The following is a 21,649-nucleotide window of genomic DNA, read 5'->3' as shown; positions in this document are numbered from 1 at the left end:
TAATTTGGGTGTATTTCATCCAGGTAGCCTCTAACCTGATTGCTCCTTTCAGACTTTTTTCTCTCCCACTTCCCTCTTCTTCTATTCCCCACTCTGGCACCTTATGTACCTGCTCTCCTCACCTGCCTATCATATCCCATGGTGCCCCTTCTTCTTCCCTTTCTCCCATGGTCCACTCTCTTATCCGATACTTCCCTCTCCAGACCTTTACCTTTCCCACCAACCTGGCTTCGATGAAAACCCTCTAGCTAGTTCTCCTTCCCCTCGTCCCCACCTTTTTATTCTGGTGCCCCTTCCTTTCCAGGCCTGATGAAGGGTCTCAACCCGAAGCATCGACTGTTTATTCATTTCCATAGATGCTACCTGACCTGCTGAGTTCCTCCAGCATTTTCTGTGCGTTGCTTTGGATGTCTGGTGTTTTTCCAGTTAAGAATATCCCTGAAGTAAAAAGACAATGCCTTTTAGATGCTGGAGCTTCCTCATCAGGTTCGGTGATACTGGATGCGGTTCTTTCCTTCCTGACTCTCATCACGCCACACTGAAAGAGAGATGCTTGTTATTTTGCAGAAGCGCAACAGTTGTCCACGATATTAAATTTGGAGTTGCCGGTTGTATCCTGTTTGGGAGCTGTCATCAAATATCTATCTGAATTCAAGTTGGAGAGAGTTCTAAACAATCTGAGGTGAGCTTGGGAACGTGATCACGCGCCTTAGTTTCTGTTTTGCTTTGTAGCAATGCTCATGCACTTATGAATTTGGGCTGCATTTGCAGATGCTTGCAAATAAGCAGAAGGAAAATTCTTCCTAAGCCTCAGTCAGAAACCTTCTAGGAAATGGTCCCAAGATAGATGATCTCACTCGGTTACTGGGAGTGGGCCTGGATTTGATCTTCGCTCCTCGGGGATATTGAGGAGGAAACGGCAGCCAAGCCAGAACGCTTTTTGGAAAATTTATTAACGGAAAGTGCTTCTGGCTGCCAGTGGAGGCTGACCAGCTGACACGTGAAAAATTTTGTTTGGCGAACACAATGCACGTTTTAGCACCGCTGAATCTGAGAGTCAAACATACATCAGGCCTTTCAACCCATCTTCTCCAGGCTAATCAAGTTACCTACCTGATACTGTCCCATTTCCCTCTGTTTGGCCCCTTTCTCTCTAATATAGGAGTTCCCAACCCTGGGGTCCTTGGACCCCTCGATTAATGGTTGATGGCATGAAAAAGATTGGAGACCCCTGCTCTAATACCTTCCTATCCATCTTTTAAACGTAGTTGTGCCGCTCGCTCATTGCACGGTACCTCCTCGCTGGGAAAAACCTCCTCCACAGGTTGTCTTTAAAAATTTCTCCTCTCATGTTAAACTACAAGCTTTAGACTCCCCCACCTGGAGAACAAGACTGATCAGCCCACCTTGACTGTGCCCCTCATGATATTATAGACCTCTGTAAGTTCACCCTCAGTCTCCTACGTTCCAGGAAAAAAATGCCCCAGTTATCCACCCTCTCCTTGTAACTCAAGCCCTACAGTCCTGGTAACATCCTTGTGAATTTTTTCTGCACCGTTTCCTAATTAAGCATACCCTTCCTACCGCTGGGTGACCAGGACTGTGCATAATACACCAAAGGCAGGTTCGCCAGCATCTTGTACGGCTGCAGTGTGACATCCCAACCCTGCACTCAAGTCCCTGACCAAAGGCAGATGTGCCAGACACCACACACTGAACTGTTCGAGTCCGGCAACCTATGGACTCGCTTTCAAGGGCTTCCATCTTCTCGATATTTGTTTGTTTAATTATTGATGCAATTATCTAATTATTTAATTATCATATTCATTATTTAAATTATCACTTAATTATTTTTTTCTTTTTTTTGTGTTTACGCAGTTTATTGTCTTTTGCACCTTGGTTGTTTGTCTGCCCTGTTGAATGTGGTCTTACTTTGATTCTATTGTTACGAACCCCGTAACTGGGTCACTTACCAGCAAAGATGGAGACATCCGTTGAAGTCTGATGATACTATTTTTAACAGTATTTATTAGTAAAAATACACAGAAATAATATCAATGCAAATATACAGATAACATACGACGTCAATACTAAATCTAAAAGTGTGGGTATACTAATAATCAATAAGAAATAAGCTCTATCGTTGTCTAGGAGAAAATGCATTGTCCGATGGAAATATAAAGTTCACTCATTTCATGCGGGTTGCAGCCTTTGGGGACCACTGTGTGACAATGGTTGGAGAGAGAGAGAGATTTGGAGAAAAACTTGCCGGCTTTTCCTTTTGTGATTTCGATCCGTCAGGTGTCTCTTTTGTCGTGGCCGTTCAATTATGACCTCCTTTAGCTAAACTGTTCTTCCGTGGTGAGCCCACCAATCCCAGGCAAGGGAGGATGCACACGAGTCCCCACCGGCTGTCGCTATTAAACGCTGTCACGGGATTTCTAGCGTTTCTCCTGGTGTGTCTGAAGGGGTTGTTCCCCAGACCCTCTTTTATCCTCACTCACGGGGTCTCAGATGTCAGTCAGGTTGGGATGATGCAATCCCTCAACCAGCCCACTCTGTTGTCCCCTGAGGGGTTTCAATGAATAGTACAGTACTCAATACACAATTCCATCTCCAAGAGACAATAGCCGTTATCAGTGGTTTCGTTTTGCTGAGTCCAGGACACATTCTAAACCTTGTGGATTCTGCGTGTCTCGCTCTGATTTCCTGGGTCCCAGATTCAAATTAATAGCGATCTTGCGATTCTCAAAAAAGGAGGGGGCGACTTTGTACCCTTTGGCCCCTCAGAGTTGCGTCACATTCGTAACACCCCCTTCCTTCTAAGATTTTTACCACCAGTAAAAATTAATTAATACAGATTCTTACAGGATTTCTGAATCTTAACACAATACAAAAGAGTTTTTTTTCACTACAGAGTAATACAGTTATACATTCAAGTCAGCATCTAAACAGTTAGTGATTACATTGTCACTTCTTTTAATATCTTAACATCTTGTACCTTAATAAATTCTTGTAGCATCAGACTCCAATTTAATAACCACCTATTTTTATTCCTTTCCTTCAGCAAACAAAAACTAAAGAGTTGTGATCTTAGCTTACGTGTATATTACAAGAGTTGATGCAAATACTAATCTTTATGTTACTTTCAAACTTAACAGTCAATCTTCCATGGTGTTGTCTTTATTATTCACATGCTTTGTCGAAATCCCTTAAAACCGGATCCTGTTATTTAAAATGGCATCCCGTCAACCCTCGCCCCTTTTCCAGTTAACTCCCACGTTGTTAACTTGTATACCAGTGTGGAATAGGCTTTTGCATGCTCCTTTCATAGGAGTTATTTTATCAACAATGTGTTCCAAACATAGCCCATTTGCTGAATTTCCACCCAATTCTTTATTTTTAAGCAAGCCGTTAGTTTTATCTTCAGGACCCTTCATGCTATTAGTTTTCAGTTTAAAATCTGCAAGCGATCCCTTTTTGTCCAAACAGCATTTCAAATTCTGCCTCTTCACAGCACACTCTTGAATAACAATAGCGTGTGGGGCACCTTTACATTCCAAATCAACCTGTAATTGATTCACAGGCACCCTGTTACCAAGCCATTGTTCCTTCAGCCTGGTTACTGCTTCTGACATCAATCCAGACTTTAAATTTTCTTCATTCAATTTAGGAACTACACTTTTCCCTTCTCCTTCAATAATAAGATTCACATCACCACCTTTTACCTCCTCACTAACTTTTAACACACCTTCGAGCACAAACAACTGGGAACTCTCACTTCCCACTAGTACCACGGTTAACCCTTACTTCACTGAACCAAGTCTATCTGACCCACAAGGACTGCATTCCTTTTCAACTGAATCAAATACCTCAGACTTTTTCTGAGTTTCATTACTAGGTTCAGTACCACGTGCATCCACATCTTGAACACACTGAAACGGGACATCTGCCTCTTCCAGGCTTTTGATACCTCTACCCTTTTCAAATTCTAAGTTCCCCTGATCCTCCCAGTTACTCTCTGGGTAACTCTCTTCCGGAGTAAACTCAACCCTGCGGGCTGAAACAACCTCATCAAACAACCCAGCAGACTTCTTCAAGGTAATGGCATCCTTTTCATCTAGGACTGCCCTCATTTCATTATCGGGAATACCTTTAAAATTTTCAACTTCTTCGAACAGTTCTGTCAAACCAGACAGATCATCCATGTCCAACCCTGGACCTTCTAACAGCCTTATCTGTTTCTCATTTTTACTCCGTGCCTCTATAAATTTCCTCCTGGCTAAGGGCAGGACTACCTCCTCTCCCTTACTCTCTTTCACTTTCCTATTCTCCGTTTTACCACCCTCTAACTCCTCTTGGTACAGGGTCGGTAAAAACGTCTCGGCCAAATCGATACTGGCCTCTTTCTCAGCTGTCTTTCTCGATATGCTGCGAGTGATCATGCATGCGGGATAGATCTTGGAATCTAGGGGCGGGTCCTCAACACTTACAGGCTGGCTCGTCAGCTCCATGGCCAACCAAACTTCACCACCAGCTAAATCGTTACCCAGAAGGATGTCTACGTCAGTTCTCGGGAATTCTGATTGCACTCCTATTTCAACTGGTCCAGATACCAGCTCACAATTTATAATGATCCTATGCTAAGGCACAGCTTCTGTCCCTTTTCCTATGCCTCTCAAATCTACCTCTCCAGTCTCATGACCAAAGTCTAGTACCGTACTGTGAATCAATGACAGCTCAGCTCCAGTGTCTCTCCAGATCCGCACAGGAACTAGTGTGTCTCCCTCTTTCACAAACACGGTTCCTTTTGAAATAAATTTCTCAGTCCCCTCTCGTATTCTGACTTCCTGGGGCTGTCTTGTTGATTTACTGATCACCACAATACATCCTGTAGGGACTGCTGCTTTCCCTTTTCCTACCTCCTTCCTCGGAGCAAGGCACTTAGATGCAATATGACCCGCCTTTCCACAATTAAAACAGATCAAGCCAGGACCTCTCCTGCCGTCTTGCCTCTCCTCAATTTTACCACTAGCTCCTGGTGGGATCTCTGCCTCAGCCGGCAGGCTTTCTCTACCGTTCCCACGGTCTCTCTGGTAACTTTTATTCGAGAAAATCTTTGTCTTGTGGGTTAGGGCATATTAATCTGCGAACCTAGCAAATTCGGATATGGACTTATTCGGCTTCTCGTTGTTCAAGTACATCCGGATATCATCTGAAACACAACCTTTAAATTCCTCAATCAGAATTAACTCCCTGAGACGCCAAAAAAATCCTCTTCCCCCATTTCTGCTGCACACCAACGATCCAAGAGCACACCCTTCTCATAGGCAAACTCTGCATACGTCTGATTCCACCCTTTCTTTAAATTTCTGAACTTTTGTCTATAGGCCTCAGGTACCAATTCATTGGTCCGAAGAATGGCCTCCTTTACACCCTCATAATTCTCCTCCTCCTCCTCCTCCATGGACAATGCCACATATGCCCATTGTGCCTTCCCTTTTAACACACTTTGTAACAACGCCACCCACTGATCTTTGGGCCACTTCTGACTCACTGCCACCTTTTCAAAATGCAAGAAATAACTATCAACATCCGTCTCCTCGAACTGAGGTACTAACCTAAACTCCCTACTAACATTATATCTCTCCTCTCGGTCTGGCCCTTGAGCTCTTTGCTCTTGCCTTAACTTCTCCATGTCCAAGTCATGTTGCCTCTGTTTCTCCTTCTCCTCATACTCCCTCTCCTTCTCGGCTCTCTCCTTTTCTTTTTCAGCCCTTCTCCTTTTCAGCTCTTTCCTTCTCTTTTTCGGCTGCTTCCAGCTGTTTTAACTTAATTTCATGTTCCAACCTTAATTTCTCCAACTCTAACTGAGCCATCCCACTAGCTGGTACCTTTTCAGGGATATTTTCCAATACCTCAGCCAAAAACACATTCTTCACAATATAATACTGAGTTATGGCCCTCCGCACCTCCCGCTTTTTCGTTGACAGCCTCACCTCTGCGAGATTTAGTCCTTTAGCAATATTTATCAAGTCCGACTTTGTGGCAGCCTCTAGCGCCTCCAGAGTCAGGTTTTCTATAAATTCGTCTACGTCCATCTTTGCTGGTTTCCCATCTGGTTACCTGCGCAACCAGATCCAAGTTTGGACTTAAAAGCCTGATTTACTGTCCCTCCAATTTGGTATCAGATCTCGAGACGAGACCCCACGTTGTTACGAACCCCATAACTGGGTCACTTACCAGCAAAGATAGAGGCGTCTGTTGAAGTCTGATGGTACTATTTTTAACAGTATTTATTAGTAAAAATACACAACAATAATATCAATGCAAATATACAGATAATACACGTCGTCAATACTAAATCTAAAAGTGCGGGTATAATAATAATCAATAAGAAGTAAGATTTTGGGGTTTTTTTTATCATCCAGTAAAGAAATAAAATCTGAGCATTTCTTTTTTGGACAAGTAACCTGAGCAAGTTCTCTGAAGTGTCCTCTTGGATGTCAATCAGTGCAACAACCTTAAAGAACCTGGAAATTCTACAAAACCAGGTAAGATGAAGGAGTCAAGTGAAAAGACGTATTGCAGGTTTATAAGCACAAGAAATTCCGGAAGAAGCTGGAAATCCAGAGAAATACACACACATAAAATGTCAGAGGAATTCAACACATCAGGCTGCATCTATGGAGAGCAATAAACAGTTGATGCATTGGGCATTGACCAAAATGGTAACTGGTTATTCCTCTCCATAGTCGCTGCCTGACCTGCTGGGTTCTTCCTGCATTTATGTGTGTTAATGCATGTTTGTATTTCTGCATGTCTGTATGTCTGGGATCTGTGCGTTGCTGGCGATGTTGGTATTTATTGCCCTTCCCTACTTGCCCCAAGGTTGGAGGGTGAGCTGCCTTCTTTAAGCACCACAGACTGGGACAGGTGCTCCCACAGTTCTGTTGGGTTGGAGTTCCAGAGTTTTAGACCCATTGCAGTGGAAATCAGAGGTATGGTTTGAGCTGTCAAGATGAGAAAGGATAGGGAACAGAAACTGAAGCACTGTTTGCCTTTGACAGAGTATTGTTTACTGGCTATGGCTCTGCCTTCACTTCTAAGCAAATTCTTCATCAAACTCCAAGACCAGGGAGTCAACAGGACAAAACATCAGAGACACACATCTAAATTGGTATACGTTAACAGTGAACATCGCTCAAAACAGTTTGATTATGTGTTCTTACTTTCTAGCATAGGCTCGTGGATGATAGGAAAATGGAGAGTTAAGTGGGACAAGGGTTAGATTGATTTTGAAGTAGGTCAGAAGTCAGCACAACATTGAGTCTGTACTGTTCTATGTTCTAAGACTTCTGTCATGATTATTCTCAACAATGATGCTCTACGAGGTTGCATCCTTAGCCCCCTGCTCTAGACCCTGTGCGGCCAGATTCTGCTCTAGCAGAAGTGTACAGGTGTTACCACCATAGTGAGCCGTATCTCAAATAATGAACAGGAAGGAGATAGAGGGCTTACTGACCTGGTGCCATGACAACAACCTCTTCCTCAATGGCAACAAATCAAAAGAACAGGCCAATGACTTCAGTCTGGAGGTGGAGCACATGCTCCTTTTGAAATTGATGTATTGAATTAGATGAGGGTTGGATTTAATTTTATTAGTGGACTTAAGCTTTTTAAATTTTGATTATCCAACCACAAACTGAAGTTAGTGTTTCTCCTCCCCTCCATGTTAATGCTCTTATTCTAATTTTCTTTGACCACTCTTCCTGGGGTTATGATTCCATGCACACCGGTGATGTAAAAATCCTGATATCAGGACACCAGGCAATATTGAAGATTCGCAGGTGGGCCAAAGTTTTCCACCAGCAAGTGCTCCAGAAGTAATTGTAACATCCCAAATGCTGGCGCAGCGTCGTAATTAACTCACACGGATGGAACAATTTTGCTCTGTTTATCTCAGCTACTCAACTGGACAGAGTTCCTGGCCAATGAGTAACACCTGGTCTGTGAGCCATTACAATTTATCAGAATCAGGTTTATTATCTCTGACGTATGTGGTAAAATATGTTGTTCCGTGGCAGCAGTGCAGGGCAATGTGTAAAATATACTATAAGTTGCTGCAAGAAAGATAAATTTTAGAGAAATTAAAAAAGCATTGCAAAAAAAGAGCAAAGATAGTGTGGAGTAGTGTTCATGGGTTGGCTCATTGTCCCTTCGAGTCACAACAGAGTAACAGGACCTCTGACTCATCCAGTCTGTTCCATTCTGTTATTCTGCCTGGTCCTGGCATCTTCAGGCAGGAATTTCTTTTCCTATGTTAGGAAGACTCTGTATTTTTGATAATACATGGTAAATTTGAAAATGTTCTGTTGATGCCACACAGCTGTTATGCTGTAGATGAGACATGGACTCGAAAGATCTTTGGGGTCCATGTGAGAGGTGCTAGAATTCTTCTTTATTATAACTATTATTGTTATTACAATCTCAGTGCAGAGGAAATGTTTACAAGAACTGCCCTAATTTAAAATATGTCATGACGTTAATTTCCTGACAGACCACTGGCACAACTAAAGCTAGCCTATTTTGGGTCCTTGATCATACCCAGAGTGTTTTTGGAAGACGATTACTGAGGAAGTGGGTGTCTCAGCCCTTACTAAAAGCAAGGTGAGTTTAACTGTACTTGTCCTGCATTCATCTGGAGCTGTGCTGAAGCTAATGTGTTTAAGTTACTGCAGTAAAAGTCTATCTGGAGAGTGAATTACACTGACTACCTGGGACTGATGTTGTGGGTTGTGTTCAAACTGCAGTTTTTTCAAAGGATATCTGTGAAGGATTAATGAGGACAGCCAGATTGGTAACTTTGGGGATTAGTGCTGTATATGTAGAGATGATTAAATTACGGATTAACCTTTTAACCTTTCCAAAGTCTAGTATTTTGCTCCAACATAGGGGTTCCCAAGCTTCTTTTATACCATGGACTCTTATCTTTTACCGAGGGGTTGGTGGATCCAAGTTGGGAACCCTGCTCCAACACATATTCCATTTCTGATTTTTAACTGTGTGACAAAGACTGTGAACTCAGCTGGACGTGACATTTTGGCACTTTTTTCAAGTCAAGTCAAGTCACTTTTATTGTCATTTTGACCATAACTGCTGGTACAGTACATAGTGAAAATGAGACAATGTTTTTCAGGACCATGGTGTAACGTGACACAGTACAAAAACTAGACTGAACTACGTAAGAAAAAAACACAGAGAAAGCTACACTAGACTACAGACCTACACAGGACTGCGTCAAGTGCACAAAAACAGTGCAGGCATTACAATAAATAATAAACAGGACAGAAGAGCAAGGTGTCAGTCCAGGCTTCGGGTATCAAGAAGTCTGATAGCTTGGGGGAAGAAACTGTTACATAGTCTGGTCGTGAGAGCCCGAATGCTTTAGAGCCTTTTCCCAGACGGCAGGAGGGAGAAAGGATTGTATGAGGGGTTCATGGGGTCCTTCATAATGCTGATCCCTTTGTGGATGCAGCGTGTAGTGTAAATGTCCGTGATGGCTGGAAGAGAGACCCCGATGATCTTCTCTGCTGACCTCACTATCCACTGCAGGGTCTTGCGATCCAAGTTGGTGCAATTTCCGAACCAGGCAGTGATACAGCTGCTCAGGATGCTCTCAGTACAACCCCTGTAGAATATGATGAGGATGGGGTGTGGGAGATAGACTTTCCTCAGCCTTCGCAGAAAGTAGAAACGCTGCTGGGCTTTCTTTGCTATGGAGCTGGAGTTGAGGGACCAGGTGAGATTCTCCGTCAGGTGAACACCAAGAAATTTGGTGCTCTTTACAATCTCTACCGAGAAGCTGTCGATGTTCAGCTGGGAGTGGTCGCTTTGTGCCCTCCTGAAGTCAACAACCATCTCTTTTGTTCACATTAAAAGACAGGTTGTTGGCTCTGCACCAGTCCGTTAGCCGCTGCACCTCCTCTCTGTAAGCTGACTCGTCATTCTTGCTGATGAGACCCACCAAGGTCTTGTCATTGGCGAACTTGATGATATGGTTCGAGCTGTGCGTTGCAGCACAGTCGTGGGTCAGCAGAGTGAACAGCAGTGGACTGAGCACACAGCCCTGGGGAGCCCCCGTGCTCAGTGTGATGGTGTTGGAGATGCTGCTCCCGATCCAGACTGACTGAGGTCTCCCAGTCAGGAAGTCTAGGATCCAGTTGCAGAGGGAGGTGTTCAGGCCCACTAGGCTCAGCTGTCCAATCAGTTTCTGAGGGATGATTGTGTTGAATGCTGAACTGAAGTCTATGAACAGCATTGGAACATATGTGTCTTTTTTGTCCAGGTGGGTTAGGGCCAGGTGGAGGGTGGTGGCAATGGCGTCATCTGTTGAGTGGTTGGGATGGTACGCAAACTGAAGGGGGCCAGTAAGGAGGGCAGCAGGGTCTTGATATGCCTCATGACAAGCCTCTGGAAACACTTCATGATGATTATATTTATTTTTGATTATTTTTTTACATGGATGGTTTTACAAGGGCCCTTTAACAAAGAACGCTAAACAGATCAGTTCAGGCCCTTTGGACCACAATGTTGTGCCATCTTTTAACCAGCTCTAATATTCAGATCAGTCTAATCCATCCCTCCCACATAGCCTTCCACCTTGCCTTCATCCATGTATCTATCTACAAGTCACCTAAATGTCCCTAATATAGCTGTGTCTAACAGCACGTTCCAACATGGGGGGGTGGGATTCTATGCCAAGGGAAAAAGTGGGCAGAATGGGATGATTTCACCATCTGAGGGGCGTCCACTGATGTGGCTTTCTCAGGAGACTGAGAAACAGAGCAGGGGTGCTCTGAGTCTCTGAGGCCCTGTTCACCGTTTACAGGGATGCAGAGGAGTGCGATGGAGCACGGGAACTTGGGAAGGGTGTCGCTGTTCTGTCTGGAGGCAATGGACAGAATGGTCTGTTTCCCTGCTGTGCGAGTCTGCAGCTCTGGCTGGATTTGTGCAACTCCAGAGACTTAACGACATCTTGGCCCAAGCAGCATACAAAATGCAGGAGGAACTCAGTAGGTCAGGCACCATCTATGGAGAGGAATGAATAGTTGACTCTTCATCAGGACCTGAGGACGGGGCATGTCCCGGATGGTGGGGATCTTTAATGATGGGTGCCGCCTTTTTGAGGCAGCAGCTTTTGAAGATATTCTCAACAATGAGGAGCTTTGTGCCCGTGTTGGAGTCTACGACCCTCCATAGCCTCTCGCAATCCTGCACTATGGAACCTCCATGTCAGATGGTTCAAAGGTCATTTATTATCAAAGTACGTATTCAGTACACAACTCAGAGATCCGTCTTCTCCATGTAGCCACGAAACAAAGAAAACCAAGGAAGCCATTCAAAGAAAAACATCAAACCCAACCTTCTGTACAAAAAAAAAATTCTTGCAAACACCTCCCTTGTACAAACAGGCGAACAGGTCATTCCACACAGAAAAGGCAAGAAGAACTACAAACCCCAGAACCCCGACCCCCTCCTTCGCACAAAAACGCTAACAGTTTGTCCCAATCTGCACCAGAAGGGTGAAAACTGGCTGCAACCAGTCAGATTCATGTTCAAGTTCATTGTTATTCAACCTATACCGCTACAAATGACTGTATTGCCCATCCTCCCCCAGGCAAAACAGCGCTCTCCTCCGTATATCTAGAAATTTGCTGGAGTCTTTGGTGACAGGAAGAGAACATAGCTAATGTTTGATGGACTGAAGGTTTGTTTCTCTTTTCGAGTTTCCTTGAAGTGAGAGTATCAGCAAAAGGCCAAAGAGATCACAGCTGATCGAATCGTGTCCTCAGTACCATTTCCCTGCTCACTTCTCAGACCTCTCAGATTGCTGAAAGGTCTATCAGTCTCCACTGGACAGAACAGAAAAAAACATTGGCTACACCAACGTGATAAAGCAGCGTACAACCTATCTCCTGGATAGGTGCAGATTGTTGTTTCAGTTTCCTGTGTGTTGATGTTCAAATTCAAATTGTTGTCAAAGTACAGAGATGTCAACCTATACGGTTCTGAGATTTGTCTTCTTGTGGGCACACTCAATAAATCCAATAACCATAATAAAATCAGTGAAAAAAAATCACACCAATGGCCACTTTATTAGGTACACCTGTACAATTGTTCATTAATGCAAATATCTAATCATGTGGCAGCAACTCCATGCAGAAAAGCACACAGACATGGTCACGAGGTTCAGTTGTTCAGACCAAATATCAGAATGCAGAAGAAAAGTAACTTTGACCATGAAGTGATTGTTGGTGCCAGATGGGGTGGTTTGAGTATCTCAGAAACTGTTGGCCTCCTGGGATTTTAAAGCACAGCAGTCTCTAGAGCTTGCAGAGATTGGTGTGAAAAATGGGGAAAACAATCCCGTGAGGGAGAGTTCTGTGGGAAAAAACACTTTGTTAATGAGAGAGGTCAGAGGAGAATGGCCAGGCTGGTTCAAGCTGACAGTAACTTAAATAACTATGCGTTACAAAAGTGGTGTGCAGAACATTTCTGGATGCACAACACGTCGAACCTTAAACCTGCTACAGCAGCAGAAGACCACAAACGAACCCTCAGTAGCCACTTTATTAGGTACAGGGTGTATCTAATAAAGTGGCCACTGAGTATATCCTATAAATGTCACAATTTATATCATGTTCAAGTAACTGTATTTTCGTTGAGTTGTGATTCATCTAAAGATCTTCTAGAGCACATTAATTGTGCCAGCTGCCTTGTTTCTCAGTGCGTCTTCATTTGAAGTCCATGAGTGGTGATTCAAGTTCAGCTTATTGTCAGTTTGCTGTACTGCCAAGTGAAACAGTGTGCAAAACAGTACATATATCTCACAACCATAAATTAATATTCCCACGAATAAATTAACAAATAACAAGTGCATTTACCACACCAGTTAAAAAGTAAACAGTACTTCATACGTGATGAGACCTGTAGTGGAAGAAACTGTTCCTTATCCGAACAGTTCTTGTCCTAGTGCTGTGGTACCTCCTGCCTGTTAGCAGGCGGTCAAAGAGATAGTTGGACAAGTGCACCAGGCAGAACGTTGTAATCATAATCTGAAGTTGTTCTTACCTTTCTTCAATGTTTTTATTTCTAGTGAAATTAATGCACGCTTGGACGCTGTCACTGAAATCCTATCATCAGATTCCATCGTTCTGGCAAAGACCCAGAGCCTGCTGTCTAAGCTCCCAGATCTGGAGAGAGGGATTTCCAGTATTTATCACAAAAAGGTACATGTGGACATTGAGTGTGAGCCAGATCTCTGCTCATCCCATTACATCAGTTGTTTATTTCTGCTATATTATTGGGAGGCAGCAGAAAATAGCCGATGTGTACAAGGATTTGTGAGTGCATGTATAATCAGAAGGATCTGTGTTTGCTGACAGGCGTTTGGGGTATCAGAAAACCTTTTTATTTACAGCCATTTCTGTAGTGTGGGGAACAAATCACCACACACACAGCACTCTGTAGTCACCAACACAGTAGTGATCAGAGGCTGTTCTGGGTGATTTAATTGTGAGGTAAATGTTTGTCAGAATACCGAGAACAATTGCAAGGTGAAATATTTAAGGGGAACATGAGGGGCAACTTCTTCACTCAGATGGGGTTGTGAGTGTGGAACTAGCTGCCAGCAGAAGTAGATTTGCTTGCTCGCAGGTAGCCAATGTGCATGAAACCCGAAAGAACCCAATTAAAGGAAAAGGGAGTAAAATAGAAAAATAAAAGACCAACACTCGATGTGCAAGAGAAAGAAAAAAAAATAAAAATCATGCAAACAGTTGAAGTGAACAACAACAGCATTTCAAACCAAAATTGAGTCCTCAGATCCAAACCCTGGAGCAGCCCGGAGTAGGTCCAAAGCCTCACTTGTCAGGCCATCATATTACACGGATTCATTTTCAACTTTTGAGAGAAGTTTGGATGAATACTTGGATGATAGGGTTATGCAGGGCCGTGGTATGGGTGCTGGCCAATGGGGCTAAGTTTCATAATAGTTCAGCACCGACTAGGTGAGTTTTTCTCTGAAAAACTCGCATTTTTTCTGAAGGGACGTTTGAACTAAAAATATCAGTCAATAACTGCTTGGTCAAGATGGCCCTGGGCTGTGATGACTGCAGAAATCGTGTCTGTAACATCTGTCGTGGTCATGTCTGTGACTCCTGTCCGTGATGTCTGCTGAGGTCGATGCTCAGACTTTTTAGTATTTTTAGGTTCATAGGGATGGTTCTAGGGGTGGAGTTTCAAGATGGTGACGTAAACATCTGCCTTTTAGGTGCTCTTCATTTTTTCAACTATAATCACCCCTTAATCAAATCTTTTCGAATTTAATCACATGGGTTGATACTTTTGATTAACTTTTTCTTCCTAAAATAATATTTGATCTAATCTTGTCAAACTTAAAATGGCTACAAGCAAGAAATCGTCTAAGGATCCTTTATCCATCGACGCAATTTCTACTCTTTTGGACACTAAACTGGATGCTAAACTTTCGGGTTTGGAAGGCAGATTAGATGGTAGATTGGGAAGCAGACTGACAAGTTTGGAAAATAAACTTACCAGGAAAATATCCGAACTTGAAGAAGCTGATAGATCGCTTGAAATTAAACTTCAATCGCAGGCATCAGACATTCAGCGGCATGAAGATAAGATCGCGACTCTTGAAAAATCAATTTGTGAAAAAGTACGTACAATTGAAGCGCTGGAGAAGAAGGTAGAGTCGAATGCTAAAACTATGGATCAGTATAAGTTTAAAATTACTGATCTCGAAAATCGATCTCGCAGACAGAATTTGCGTATCATCGGGTTTCCCGAAAAAGTTGAGTCCGGTGATTTAACCGAATTTTTCTCTAAATTACTATGGGAAACTTTCAGTGCTGAAGGTTTGCAATCTAAACCTGTTATCGATCGTGCTCACAGAGTTACGAGATTTTCGGCTCTGTCTGATAAACCACGAGCGGTGATTGTTCGCCTTCATTATCCTCGGGAGAAAGAGCTTTTAATTCGATTAGCTCGTAAAAAAGGTATGATTTCTTATAACACCAATACATTTCGAATTGTTGAAGATTATTCATACGATGTAATGAGATCAAGAATCGCTTTTAAACCAGTGATGGCAGAGATTCACTCAATTGGACTTAAACAAGCTTTAATGCATCCAGCGAAGCTCAGAATTACGTTGAACGACAACAGTCAGCAATTTTTCAAAACCCCGGAAGAAGCGAAGAAATTTGTTGAAGAATATAGATCTTCTAGTGCAACTTGAACTATGTGTCATGTTGAAGATTCCTCGGAGAGAGGATGCCATCTCATTTTAAGTAACCTACGAAGTTGGGTTATAATTTTCTATCCCGTTCTACGGGTCTGGTTCTTATTTTTTACTATTATCACTGTTTTATGGATGCTTTCTTAACTTTTACAATATTTTTTTTTATTCTTTTTTCTGTTTCAGATATATACATCTATATCTTGTAATAATGATTTATTTTTTTCAAGATGTCGTTTCTTCTTCCCATAAGACTTTGCTTTTTATAAACATTTATTTGTTTGCCTGTACTTAGAAATGGGACGAATGCTTTGAATTTTTTTAGTTTTTTTTATATATATTGTAGTGTTTATTGAATCTCTTTTAATCCTATTTTGGTTTTTTTTTATTATTAAACTTTTTTAATAGATTGTTGAATTTACAGTTATATTTTGTAAGATGGCTTTTTCAAAATGTCGTTTCTTCTTCCCATAAGTCTTTGCTTTTGAAACGTCATCTTTCTTGCATTTATATATGAAATTTTTTTAAAGGTATATTACACTCTTAAATTTTAATGTTTATTCTTTTTTTATTAAAGATTGTTTGTTTTATTATATTAGTTTTTTCATTCTGATTGATATATATTTTCTTTTTGCAACCCTATATTTAAATCTGGGTGTTACATAGTTTTTTTAAAAAATCTTTTTATGGAGCTGCCATCTTGAAATGGGGGTAAGGTTAGTGTTAGATTATGCGCCTGCCGCTTGGCTTTTCTTCGAAGGGTGGGGGGAGGGGGTGGGGTTCTTTTTTCACACTTTTGCATTTTTTTTCTGCTTTTAGTTTATGGGCCGACTTTAAATTATTAATATTGTTGAGGTGTCATGTTCTCCGGTTGCTCCTGAATCTATTTTCCTTTTTCCTGAATTATGGGTTATGTGTCTTTTTAACCTTTTATGATATACACAACTAATATTGGCATGATGGATAAATCTATTAATTTTATCTCTTGGAATACTAATGGTTTAAATCATCCAATTAAATGTAAAAAAATATTTAAGGTATTCCATAGATTGAACGCTAATATTATTTTTGTACAGGAGACCCATATTAGGAGGGAGGATAATCAACGTTTTTTTTTAGGTTCTGGAAGGGTCAACAATTTCACTCGAATTGTATCGCTAAAATTAGAGGTGTGTCTATTTTTATAGACCCCTCAATTTTGTTTACACATCATGAAACTATTTCTGATCCACAAGGCAGATTTTTGTTGATAACTGGTTCACTTTTCAATCGGAAAGTGGTTCTAGTTAATATTTATGCTCCAAATTTTGACTGCCCTGAATTTTTTAAACGTTTATTTACTTCCCTTCCTAATCTGAATGAATATATGTTGATAATGGGTGGAGATTTTAATTGTTGTTTGAATCCTTTGATGGATAGATCTAAACCTATTCGAACTCTTCCGAATAGATCAGCCTTACTTATTAATTCTTTTATGGTTGATTCGGGAATTACAGAAATATGGCGGTTTTTGAACCCTAAAGATAAAGAATTTTCATTTTTTTCACATGTATATCATAGTTATTCTAGAATTGATTATTTTCTTATTGATCATTGGTTATTAACGGATGTTATTGATTGTAAATATGATTCTATTACTATTTCGGATCATGCACCTTTGAAGTTATCTATTAAGATTCCGGACTTTTCCAATAATGTTAGATCTTGGAGACTTAATGCTACTCTGCTTCAAGACCCAGAATTTGTCACCTATATAAAACAGCAAATTGATTTGTTTTTCTCAACAAACTATACTGAAGAAATTGACAGAGGAATACTTTGGGACTCTTTCATGGCTTTTATCCGTGGACAAATTATTTCGTATTCCGCTGGTAAAAGGAAACAAAGATATTTGGATATTGCTTTATTAGTGGATAAAATTAAGGAAATTGATAAGATTTATTCCGTGACTCCTACCATAGAACTTTATAAGAAGAGAGTTGAGCATCAAATGGAACATAGCTTATTATTATCTTCTTCAATTGAAAATCAATTAATTAGGACCAGGGCTCAATTCTATATTCACAGTGATCAAACTGGTAAACTGTTAGCTAATCAATTAAAAGCTATTTCGACTAAGCGACAAATTATTAAAATACGTAAACAAGACGGTAATCTAACTACTGATCATAAAGAAATCAATAATACTTTTCAAGATTTTTATAAATCTTTATATCAATCAGAATTTGATGGTGACCTGTCCATGATGGATAATTTTTTTAACAATTTGAATATTCCTAAATTGTTAGGTGAAGATCGTAGCTTGTTTGATGCTCCTATCTCTATGGCTGAAATAGGTGAAGCTATCTCATCAATGAATTCAGGGAAAGCTCCTGGCCCTGATGGTTATATTGTAGAATTTTTCAAAACTTTTTCTTCTTTGCTTTCCCCTTGGTTATGTGAAATCTTTAACGATGCGTTTGCTAAGAAGAGATTACCTCAATCTTTCTATGAAGCTACTATTTCTCTAATTCTTAAAAAAGATAAAGATCCTACTTTATGTACATCTTATCGCCCTATATCATTATTAAATGTAGATTCTAAGATTCTTACAAAAATTTTAGCCACTAGATTAGAAAAGGTACTACCACAGATTATTTCAGAAGATCAAACTGGTTTCATTAAGAATCGGTATTCTTTTTTTAATGTTAGAAAATTGATTAATATAATTTATACTTCATCACCCACAGTCCCAGAATGTGTTATCTCATTAGATGCTGAAAAAGCCTTTGATAGAGTTGAATGGACATATTTATTTAATGCATTGAGAAATTTTAATTTTAGTCCTAATTTTATATCATGGATTAAACTAATATACTATAAACCTGTTGATTCTGTTCTTACAAATAATTATAGATTCTCCTTTTTTCAATTATCTCGTGGTACGAGACAAGGTTGTCCTTTAAGTCCTTTATTATTTAATATTGCATTAGAACCTTTAGCCATTGCTATTCGTGAATCTCCTAATATTTTTGGTATTACCCGTAATGAGAAATCATACAAATTATCACTTTATGCTGATGACTTGCTGTTATATATTTCTGATCTTGATAGATCTATTCCCACTATTTTATCCTTGTTGGCTCAATTTGGTAGTTTTTCTGGTTATAAATTAAACTTAGATAAGAGTGAATTATTCCCTTTAAACGCGCAAACTTTATTGAATGACAGGATTCCATTTAAAGTTGTTACTGATAATTTTATCTATTTAGGTATAAAAATTACCAAGAAATATAAAGATTTATTTAGACTGAATTTTTTACCTATGCGTCTTCAAATACAACACCTTACTACAAGATGGTCTCCCTTATTCCTATCATTAGTTGGTCGGATTAATGCTATTAAAATGATGATTTTACCGAAATTTTTATATTTATTTCAAGCCTTACCAATTTTTATTCCTAAATCCTTTTTTGACAACATTGATTCAAAAATTTCCTCATTTGTGTGGCAAAATAAAAACCCCAGGTTAAGTAAAAGGCAATTACAAAAATCTAAAAAAGATGGTGGTTTAGCTTTACCTAACTTTAGATTTTATTATTGGGCAAATAATATCCGTAACCTAACGTATTGGAAATTAGATTTGGACTCATTATTGTGTCCGCAGTGGGTAAATTTGGAATGCAATGAGGTAAAGGGATATTCTTTATTCTCTGTTCTTGGTTCTTTTCTTCCTGCTGATTTAGTTAAATTCAATAAACAGATATCTAATCCTGTTATTAAACACACATTACGAATTTGGTTTCAATTTCGGAAATTTTTTACTCTGAAAAACTTTGTTCTTGATAGCCCTATTTTATTTAATTTTTTCTTTAAACCTTCCTTGACAGATCAAGCCTTTAGCATATGGAAAAGGAAAGGTATAAAATGTTTTCGTGACCTTTTTTTTGAAGGTACTTTGATGTCTTTTGACCAACTTTCCAATAAATTTAAATTACCTAAATCTAATTTCTTCAGATATTTACAAATCAGAAATTTTTTACATAAAGTTTTACCATCTTTTCCCAACTCAACTTCAACGGAGTTCTCAGATTTGATTTTTACCTTAAATCCTTGTCAGAAGGGATTAGTTGCTTTTATTTACAACATGATTATGAAGATACAACCAGAGATGTCTGATAGAATTAAACAACAATGGGAAAAAGAACTTCGATATAATATACCAACAGATAAATGGGAAAAAATTTTACAAATGGTTAATTCTTCTTCTATATGTGCTAAACATGCTTTAATACAATTTAAAATTGTACATAGAGCTTATATGTCTAAAGATAAACTTGCTCGATTTTATTCTCATATTAACCCTCAATGTTTCAGATGTCATTCAGAAGTGGCTTCACTGACCCATATGTTTTGGTCATGTCCCACTTTACATAACTATTGGAAGGACATATTCGTTACCATTTCCTCAATTTGGAACATCGATTTACAACCTCACTTTATTACTGCAATTTTTGGTGTGCCAAATGAGGATGGTAATCAGTTTTCTCCTTCAATCAGACGAATGATTGCTTTTGTAACATTAATGGCCAGAAGGTCTATATGACAAAATTGGAAAGAAGTAAATCCTCCTACCACGTCTCAGTGGCTTTTTCAAACTATTTCTTATCTGAGTTTGGAAAAAATTAGAAGCACTATTTTTGACTCATCAATTAAATTTGAAGAAACTTGGGGACTGTTCATTCGACATTTTCATATGAATTAATTTGGCCTTTCCCAGACCTTCTCTCTGCTTATTCATGTTCAGGTATGGAATTCCGGAGTTCTTTGACACTATCATATACTTATGAACTGTTATTATTGCCCATGTTAGTTTTAGTTTAGTGTTTGTTTCATATATATATTTTCTTTCACACATTTTAAATTTTTTTTTCTTTTTCTTTTGATGATTATTTTTGTTTTTTTTCATATATAACTATATAGACTCGAATGATTAATGTACTTTTTTTTTGTTGATGTTTAATAGGATATTATTATCCTATTATCAATGTAATTTCAAGTCTATTGTATTCATAACCTATTCATTATTATGTTATGTTTTTTTTATATTTATATGAAACTCAATAAAAAGATTGAAAAAGAAAAAAGAGATGGTTCTAGGGGTCAGGTTAGGATTTAGGGACAGCGATGACTGGAGTTAGAAGTCAGAGGCAGTAAAGGTGGATTCAGGGTCAAGAGCCAGCGGTCAGAGTCCAGTTTGGAGCACTTCACAGTCAAAGGTCAGTGATCCCGTAGGACCCCGTGTAAGGATGTCAAGGTGGCAGGCATTGTGGATAAAGATCAGCAATCCCCAGGATCATTGATCGAGATTGGTGGGCCCTGAGGTCCGTGTGGGCAGTAGGCACGAGGGTCAGTGTCTCTCCCCCCCCCCCCACCCCCCACAGCACAGAGGTCCATGTGAGGTCTGAGTTTGAGGTCCAGAGTTTAGTCCATGATTGCCGAACCCTGATCAACAGCAAAGGTGGCAGATCGAAGTTGGTGAGTCTGAGGGTCACGGCCTGATGGTCAAACCCCTCGTGTGGCATGTCCGGAGGTCGGAGGCCTGAGGTCTGGGCCAGAGACTGGGGGCCGGAGGCCCAGAGATGGTCTGTCTGTGTGTTTGAGTGAGTGACAAAAGGGAGGACAAAAAAGTCTTTTGTTGATATTGTTGTTGCTGCTGATGCTCGTGTCATTCTGCTGAATGTTATGTGGGGGCTGGAATGTATGGCAACCCTTGTAGGCTACCCAGCACATCCTTAGCTTGTGCTGGTTATGAATACAAACGACCCATTTCGCTGTATGCTTCCATGTTCGTGTGATAACTAGATAAATCTGAATCCGAAATAAACCAATTCTGTAATTTTCAACACTGTACTTAATCCGCTGAATTATACTTACATGCTGCAAACTCTGGAGTGTGGACAGGCCCCTCCAGCCCCATGGGCCTCACCGCCCAGCAACCCAACTATTTAACACTAGCCTTTTGTTCTTTATCCCTGTGACAGATGTGCATCTTAAATCAGGTGCATATGAGATTCAGAATCGTCTTTCTTCAGGATCAGAATCAGAATCATTCAGAATTAATCAAGGCTAATAAACAGTGGAATGATTTGTGCATTGTGTAGAAGTGAAATTATGCAAAGCAGTTTCCTCCTCGTTGATTGGTTTACAGTCTAGTATGTCAACCAATGTTTCCTGAGACTAGCTGTAATGCTCCTTGTTTTCAGAAATTAGTGTGATGCAGGATTACACTGGTTGTCCGTATTTATCATTATTAAGCTGAATAGAATTATTACTGCATCATTT

At 40.1% G+C, this 21,649-nt stretch overlaps 1 protein-coding gene across 1 annotated transcript in view; it reads left to right on the top strand.

Annotated features, from left to right (window-relative positions):
• The window catches only part of msh3 (mutS homolog 3 (E. coli)), a 258,875-nt gene that overhangs the window by 64,528 nt on the left and 172,698 nt on the right, over positions 1–21,649 (top strand). Inside the window, exons 10-13 of the mRNA XM_059969397.1 lie at positions 568–682; positions 6,470–6,554; positions 8,561–8,670; positions 13,160–13,292. Coding sequence (XP_059825380.1) covers positions 568–682; positions 6,470–6,554; positions 8,561–8,670; positions 13,160–13,292 — 443 coding nt within the window. The remainder of the gene's footprint in view (positions 1–567; positions 683–6,469; positions 6,555–8,560; positions 8,671–13,159; positions 13,293–21,649) is intronic.

Source organism: Hypanus sabinus, chromosome 5 (genome assembly GCF_030144855.1).
Source record: "Hypanus sabinus isolate sHypSab1 chromosome 5, sHypSab1.hap1, whole genome shotgun sequence".
In the NCBI taxonomy this organism is placed as follows: domain Eukaryota; kingdom Metazoa; phylum Chordata; class Chondrichthyes; order Myliobatiformes; family Dasyatidae; genus Hypanus; species Hypanus sabinus.
Note: the sequence above shows the minus strand (reverse complement) of the source record. Positions and strands in the feature narration are given on the sequence as shown.